At 44.1% G+C, this 8,356-nt stretch overlaps 1 protein-coding gene across 6 annotated transcripts in view; it reads right to left on the reverse strand.

The window, feature by feature from the left end:
- Positions 1–8,356, reverse strand: part of PUM1 (pumilio RNA binding family member 1) — a 131,641-nt gene that overhangs the window by 27,514 nt on the left and 95,771 nt on the right. For all 6 annotated transcript variants that reach the window (XM_019548019.1, XM_019548024.1, XM_019548023.1 and 3 more), the window contains exons 12-14: positions 6,662–6,805; positions 5,078–5,374; positions 1,552–1,788 (exon numbers count right to left, since the gene is read on the reverse strand). In XM_019548019.1, coding sequence (XP_019403564.1) covers positions 1,552–1,788; positions 5,078–5,374; positions 6,662–6,805 — 678 coding nt within the window. The remainder of the gene's footprint in view (positions 1–1,551; positions 1,789–5,077; positions 5,375–6,661; positions 6,806–8,356) is intronic.

Consider the following 8,356-nt stretch of genomic DNA (forward strand, 5'->3'; position numbering starts at 1 on the left):
TAGAAGGCCACCAGGTTGGTCTGACAGGACCTGCCTCTAATGAATCCGTGTTGGTTGCCCCTCAGCATAACCTCCCCTGCTGGCCCCTCATGGACATGCACCAGGATAATTCTCTCAAAAAGCTTACCCAGGATCAAGGTAAGTAACTGGCCTCTAGTTTCCTGGGTCCTCCTTCCTCCCCTTTTTGGAAATGGGAACCACATTGACCCTCTTCCAGTCCTCTGGAACCACACCAGAGCACCATGAGCGCTCATAAAGCCGTGCCGGGGGTCCCGCAATGACCTCTGCTAATTCCCTCAGCATTCTGGGGTGGAGTTCGTCCGGACCTGCTGATTTAAATACCTCCCCTGAGAGGGGGGCTGATCAGTCCCTGCTCAGGATAACGGAGGCAAAGAAGTCGTTAAATAAGTTAGCTTTGTCGTCTGGTGCAACAACCAGATTTCCTAGCATGTCTTGAAGGGGCCCCATGTTACCCGGTACTTTCTTTTTGCCCCCTATGTATTTAAAAGAGGACTTCTTGTTGTCCTTGATCCAGGAAGCTAGTTCCAGTTCCATCTCCGCCTTGGCCTTCCTGACCACCCCCCTGCAGCCCCCAGCAACTGAGGTAAAGTCCTCTAGATACAATACAGTTAAGTATGCTATTAAAATCTAGGTAAAATGCACCTGCATACAATGATTTCTTCTAAATATTATAGGGACTAGATGATCTGGACATATGTTCAAGAAAGAGTCAGAACAAGCAAAAGCCTGAACAAAATACCGAACCTCTTATCTCATTTTTTTTCTTGGCACCAATTAAAACACTAGTCATTTCTTACAGAGTTAATATGAGTTAAAGTCTTCCATGGTCAGGGATGTCATAAAGCAGTATACTAAATTAAGAGCCCATCATCATTTTGCTTACATTAGGCCACATCAATGTGAAATCACTGGATTGCACAGCTATACAAACCATAACAGAAAGTTAAAATGGTGCTCCAGATACCACTACACATTTTTAGAGCATGGAGGTGCATGCTAATCTACCATTTTTCTTATAAAAATCGTTGGCAGGGCTAGTAATACAATACAGATGTCCTAGTTCTCATTTCAGTGTGTTATCCAACTTGGCTCTCCGAAACTGAAAGCCTGCCACAAAAGTATCATGTTTGAACAGTGCCCCAGAATACACCTAGCCCTAAAAATGATAAAGTTCAGCAGTTGTCAACCAGTGGCCCAGGGAATGGGTATGGTCCATAGAGCCATTTTATCTGACTTGCAGATATGGGGCTTCAGCAACAGAAAGGTTTCAGCAGCAGGTTCTCTCTCTTTCTGCCACAGTAAATACTGGCTGTAGGTGCAATCCCAGGGCTGCCACAAGGAAAAGTGGTGGCTGAATCTTCATGCGCAGCCACCCACCTGCCTCTGACCTGAACTGGGTCGCTCTGGCCTGCAACCTAAAAGTGTTGCCAACAGCTGACAAAGTTGCTTAATTTTCAAGGAGGGAAAGTAAACCCAGAACCCACTGATGCAATCATTTCAATGATCTGTCAACAGCATAATGCCTCTTACCCAGGTTTAAACTTGAAGAAGATCCATGTGAGGATAAGGAAGGTGGAGGAGTCTGAGAATGGCCAGGTCCTTGACTGGGAAGAGGCATGCCAACAGGTCCAGGAGAAGAGGAAAAGCCAAGGCCATTGTAAAAACTGTGTCCAATAGGTGTCAAACTGCTAGATGTCCTCTTGTACAGATCACTGCTCCCTGTGAGCGAGTCTCGGCGGGAGCCACTACCAGTGTTAGAGTTTGCAACTAAAATAGAGAAAAGAAAAAAAAAGTATACAAGTTGTTTAAGATAATAGGTGTGTTGGTGATATGGGTAATAAAGACAAAAATGTATCAGCATGTCCACTACAGGCTATGCCAACCTGTGTGCATGGCTCAAGACTGCTTTTACCATAATTTAGTGGGAAGCATGCATCAGCCATAAAGCACTGACTTAAATTATAATTAAAATTGGTTGATTTAAAACAGCAAAGGAACAACCCTGATTCAAATCATCCATGTTTTTAACACTGTTTTGCCTTTGTACTTTTTATTCATTTTCTTCAAGCAAGACTGGTTTTCACTGGACAACCATTGATACTTCCTGATATTTTAATCTATATACATTTGGAGTCTTAAATTTTCACATTTCATTGTCTGAAAATAGCAAAACGATGCATTTTTAGTACATAATTTTTTATTTTTTAAATTTATGACCTTAGGAAGTGTTCTAGAGCAGGGGGCAGCAACATTTTTGCAAAGAGTGCCAAAAACACCCACAACCTCAACTGATACTTCAGTCTATATCATACCGGCAGCAATAAAAGGAAAATTGGCATTACTGGTAATTGGCTTTTCTTGACTTACGTGGCTGATAATGTCACTGATAAGGCCACATGCACGCACAAAGCCACAGTATGCACACGGCCAGCCTGGCAGCCTGGAGAAGTGTCTGGCTGGTAAGTCTGGGTGGGGAAGGAAGGGGTATGGGGGAGGGGGGCAGATCAAGGTCCCCATGATGAAGGAGCAAGTGGGGCTGGGGCAGGGGCTGCCCAGCTTGGGTGGGGTGGGGTGGGGCGGGACGCAGGATGGAGCCACGATTGGCTTGTCCAGGGGCATGGCTCCTGCTGCTGCATGCACCGCTGGGGGAGACATGCAGGGCATACGTCCTCCAGACCTGTGCGCAGAACAGAGGTGGGCTGCTGCTGCGGACTGGGGCCAGGGCAGTGCCAGGCTCTTCTTGGCTGGGGAGGTTGGGCCGGGACAGCACTCAGGATGGGCAATGGCAGCGCTGGGAGGAGGCGCTATGGGGTGGGTTACAGCCACCTCAGAATTTGCCCTAGCCCCCACTCCCAGTGCAGCCCTGGCCCAACCTCCCTGTTGGAAAGAGCTAAGCACCACCCCCAGGCCCACCCCACAGCAGAGACCTGCTTTCGCCCTGTGCACAGACCTGGCTGGGCACCACCTGTCCCTGCCCTGCTCACTCCCTCCCTCACCACGGGGGCCTCAATCTCCCTCCCCCAATCCCCTTTCCCCCAACAGACTTACCAGCCAGACTCTGCTCTCCAAGCTGCCAGGCTGCACGTCAGTATTGGCTGATATAGCTTATTAATAATCAGCCATCGGTATCAGCCCACAAAATCTGTACTGGTGCACCCCTAAGTAGACTTCCTTTGGGGTCTGTCCTGGGTCTGGTATTAAGATCTTAATTAACGATTTGGAGGATGGGACTGAGTATGCACACTGCAAATCAGCAGTTGACATCAAGCTGGGGGAACACTTCTGAGGATAGGATTAGGATTCAGAATCACCTTGATAAAATGGAAAAGCTATCCAAAATTAACTGAATGAAATGTAGTAAAGACAAGTACAGAATTCTGTATTTAGGATAGAACAATTAAATGCAGAAATACAGTCTCGGGAACAGAAATACAGAAAAGGGCCTATGGATTACAGTGGACCATGAGCTGAATACAAAACAGTGATGCTCTTGATGCAAAGAAAGCTAATACCACACCAAGTTGTATTAGTATGAGTGCCACTAGCAAATCAAGAAAAGTGAACCTTTATTCTGTTTGGCATTGGTGAGGCCCATGTCCAGTTCTCATTTCAGGAAATACACAGAAAGAGTCCCATGTGGAGCAACAAAATTATTTAGGAGGTCTAAGAAACATGATTTAAGAAGAAAGGTTGGGTGAACTGGGATTATTTAGTTCAGAGAAGAGAAGACTGAGGGGGGGGAATTTGATGCATCCTATATATCTGAAGGGTGATTACAGGTAGGATGCTGACAGAATATTCTCTGTGGCCACATAGGAAAGGACAAGGACAGAGAAGAGGACGAGGAAATCTTATGTTGTAAGAAGAGAAATTTAAATCGGGTGTTAGGACAAACTCTCTCACTCTGAGGTTGGATAAGCATCGGGAAAGACCGCTCAGAGAGGTTGTGAAAACCTCTATCTTTGGAAGTTTAACAACAGGGTAGACAAACACTTAGCTAAGGATAATTTAGACTGGGAAGATCCTGCCTTGAGCAAGGGGTTAAACTAGACGACTTCCCAAGGTCTTCTTCCAGCCCCACTTTGCCATGATTCTATTTGTGTAAATCTTTTTTGGTATGGAAACTGGAGTTCATTTATAAAATGTACAAAGATTTGAAATTGCTTTTTTGTTAATCATAAAAAATAACTTGGACATTAAGAATTAAAATTGTTCTGCATTTAAAAGATGGATTTATTGACAGAAAGTATTGGGGGAAAATGAAGGTTATGATAACTAGGAGCAATCGCTTTAAGATTTTTAGTACACATCCTCTCTCACAATTTTTATCCATAGCTAAGCTTTTCTGCTTTACAATTGCATATTGGTTTCTCAGCTTTGTATAAACAGTCACTGAACTGAACTAACAGAACAAACTAAAGTGGAAAATATTGTCTCTCTATGTGGAGGAGAGGTTACTGCTGTCAAAACATGATTTAGCACTTCAGAAAACTTGAATTGCAGAAGCTTACCTAGTTACTTCTACCAGCTATTTATCTGAAATCATTTGAAGATATTAAAATTGTGGCAAGCCTATGTTTAAGACCTCAATTATTAAGTGGGTTGATGTTAAAAAGAAAGGAAAATGAGTGAATTTTATGTAAATAAAACTTATCCTAGTAACTTGCAAATCTGATTTTATTTATTTAAAAATAACCCTTTTTATCCACCCTAGTATATGCATCCCTCAGTATAGCCAGCCCCTACAATTTAGCCATCAGTCACAAGAGGCTGGCTAACCTAATACCAAGTTTGTTCGGTAGTATTTCTTAATCTGGTATCTCTTATAGGCTACACAGAAAAAAAAAAACTAGCATACGCTCCAAGGCAAGAGATGCCTAGGGGGTAATTTCCATCTAACCTAATATGGCTACTTCGTATAATCCTGAAACAGGGTTATAACAGTTTATATAAGCTAGTGCCTTCTTGTAGCATTATCACTGAAAATATAAATCACCCATTTTGTTTGGTCTAAAACCATTTCCTTTTCGCCCACTCCTAGTGGCACAATTCCTACCTGCTGTTCCAAAGCCTCCCAGTGCAGACCCCAGTGTGGCACCAAGTGAGCTGCTACTTCCAAAGCCAAGTGAAGTGTTGGCAGCCTGGGCAGAGCCCTGAGAAAAGAGTGAGCTGCTCTGGGAATTGCTGCTTAGAGAGTTGTTGCCATAAAATGAGCTGGAGGCCAGATTGTTGGTGGGCTGCTGCTGGGGCTGAGGCTGAGGCTGTTGAGTTCCTAAAGGCCGAAATGGTCCATTTGTTGTTCCTGCCAGACCACCAGCTGCACCGTTAGCTGAAGCTGCAGCTGCTGCAACTGCTGTAGCAAAGCAAAACAAAACGTACAGTTTAAAAAAAATCCATTTTGAGCAAGTCTAAAAACTACAAGTTCCCTTTTATTTACTTTGAAACTTGTAACCATGCTATTAACTAGCCTGCTAGAATAAGGAGACCCCTCAGATCTCTAACAACTGTATCTGAGTGTCCCTTTTTAAAGGCCACTCTCTATTTGTGAAGGGTTATGCATGAAAGGTTGCAAAATCAACTGCTACCTTCTTCTGATCCCTAATTTAGTGGGGCAACTATCAGCTTGAACTTGGCCCCCAAATTAATTTCCTGTTAAATCTGAAGACCAATGGAAATAATAGCAAGACCTAGAGATCAACCAGAGCACGTGTCAGGACCCCAGTGTGCAAGGTGCTGTACAAACACAGAACAGACAGATGGTCCCTGCCTCAAAGTCCTGAACATTTTAAGTCAATAGGTCCACAGTTGGAAACTGTTTCTAATGGATTTTATGATAAATACAACTCCCCTGCTGTGCCTGAAACACAAACATGCAACACTAATGACTGTAGTGTCAAGCTGACTGTTTTTGTTCCTGGAGCTAAAAGAAAAACAAAATAAACACTGCATTTTTGATAGATCTGTGGAGAACAAATGTGGAGAATTTCAGATCACAGAGGCAATAGTTTCAAACAGTTTGGGACATGTTCAAACAGCTGATTATAATCACAAGTATTTTAAAATTGTAACATCACGAGGTTTTGCAAATTATTTCACTAATTAGGGACCTACAAAACTTGTGATTTTGTGAATCTGATGGGTCCCCCAAGAAAAAGCCCAGTCCCCCCCAAAAGGGTGAGGACCACAAAAAAAGGCTAAAAAACAAGCAAGGGCCCCAGAAATCCTGCCCCTCCCCGGAGACTGACAGAAGGCCAGGGAGGGATGCGGAGGGACTTCCAGGGCCCCCTCAGCCAGAGGCCCATCATGGTCTGCCATGGAAATGAAGACCGATGCTGCACTTAGGACTGTGAAATTGGGGGGCAATCCCTCATGAATTAGGTAGGTCCCTACTAATAATGAAATCTTGCAAAAACACACAGAATGCTGTTCTATACTCCCTTTGCCATTTACACGTTTTCAACTAAGCCCACACTGAGCATAGAGAAAGTTCTCAAAAACAACCCCTCCAATGGATCTCAGTGAGGGCAAGTGTGTCATCACTGCCTGTATGCTTGCAGCGGAGCACATGAACATCACTTACAAGATCATCTCCTTCTCCAATGAGAGGAATGGGACCCACGTGCACACAAGTAGGACTTACCTGCTTGTGCTGCAGAGGAACTGATGATGACAGGAGCGGGGGCTACAAGGCGCACAGGGGCCCCCAGGCCGTTCCGAGCCCCTGCGTTCACGACAAGAGCACCTGTTTGGTCATAATAAGCAGCAGGAGCCAGCACTGGATAACCTAAGCAACAGAGAGTAAAATTAATGCAACTTAGCCAGCCATCCAGCAAGAAGCTACTGAACCATTAGGTGAAATAGAATTAGGCCCATTTCTCACATGGACAATTCCAGGATTCTGTTCTCTTCACAGTTTTATAGTGTTATAACTATTTCAATTGAGGATGAGTTTTTGATAAAATTACACTGAAATCCCTAGAATGGATGCAGTTATGTAGCCCTGTGGCAATATAGTTCTAGTTCCTTTCACTTGCAAGAGAAACCTCTTGACCAACAAGAAAAGGAAAAGGTGTTCAGGACCTTCAACTCTCCTTGAAGCATCTAAATAAAGACAGTGTCCAGACTTTCAGAAACAACGAGTACCTGGCAGCTTCTACATGGGAATTCTCCGTGGTTTCCGAAGGGGTGGGTGGCAGCAGTGAGAGGTTTCTCCACTGTTCTTTATGTGGGCTTAAGCCATTTTGAAAATGCATCTCAAAATCCTTAATAATGCTAAATTGGAAGCTATCAAATCAACCTTATAATATGTCTGATATTCTTAACTTCATAATCAAAGGTGTTCTTTTGGAGCTACATTCTTTCCAAACCACAAGGGATCCTATAGCAACTATAATAAAATTCAAAACAAAAGACTTCAGACTGAAAATTATGGTATCATTTGCTTATCCTTAACTGTCCAGCATGATTTATCTGTAAATTCTTCCAAAACAAATACTGAGTTATTGACTCCACCTACCTGTTGACATTTTATGTCTGGCAGAAGTCTATAAAGGTGCCATGCTGACCTGCCTAATTCATTCAGAAATGTGTAAGCTTTCACAGGCAACAGCATACACCATAAGCCCACTGTTGCCTATGAAAGCTTATGCACTTCAGATTAACACAGCTAACTACTTCTCGCATTTTATATCATAACAGTATGTAACACTACATGAAAGTGAAATCTTAGCTCCATTAAAAAGTCAATGAGAGTTATTATCAACTTTCACGTGGCTACAATTTCACCAAGATCATAAAACCAAAACCAATTTACAGGGATCCATAAAGATATCTGAAAAAATTACATCTGAATGGGAATCAAGTTCTTACAAACAGCTTAAGATAGGTGCACCAATATATCAGTCCAATATCTAATTGGCACCAATATAAAGAAAATTGATTGCACCAGAAATTGGCCTGACGTGGCTGATAATTTGGCCGATAAATGCCCGTGCATGTGTGCAACCACAGTGCAGTACGTAGGCGGCAATGAGCACAGCCCAGCAGCTCTCAAGCTGCGTGCAGCTGGTAAGTCAGTTCTGGTGGAATGGGAGGGGGGACGGAAGGGGCATGGGGGACAGATCAAGGCCTATGTGGTGAAGGGGGGAGTGGGCTGGGACTGGGGCAGGCACTGCCCTGCTAGGGCACAGCAGGAAACAGAACGGAGCCATGGCTTGTCTGGGGGGTGCAGGGCAGCAGCTCCAGGAGGGCACGGGGGGGGAAGCAGCAGCAACTGTGGGTGGGGGCTGCACCAGGCTCTTCCCAGCATATTGGGGGCTGCATTTGGGGCAGGTGA

The sequence above is a fragment of the Crocodylus porosus genome, unplaced genomic scaffold, assembly GCF_001723895.1.
Source record: "Crocodylus porosus isolate Cpor-Errol unplaced genomic scaffold, CroPor_comp1, whole genome shotgun sequence".
Taxonomy (NCBI): Eukaryota; Metazoa; Chordata; order Crocodylia; family Crocodylidae; genus Crocodylus; species Crocodylus porosus.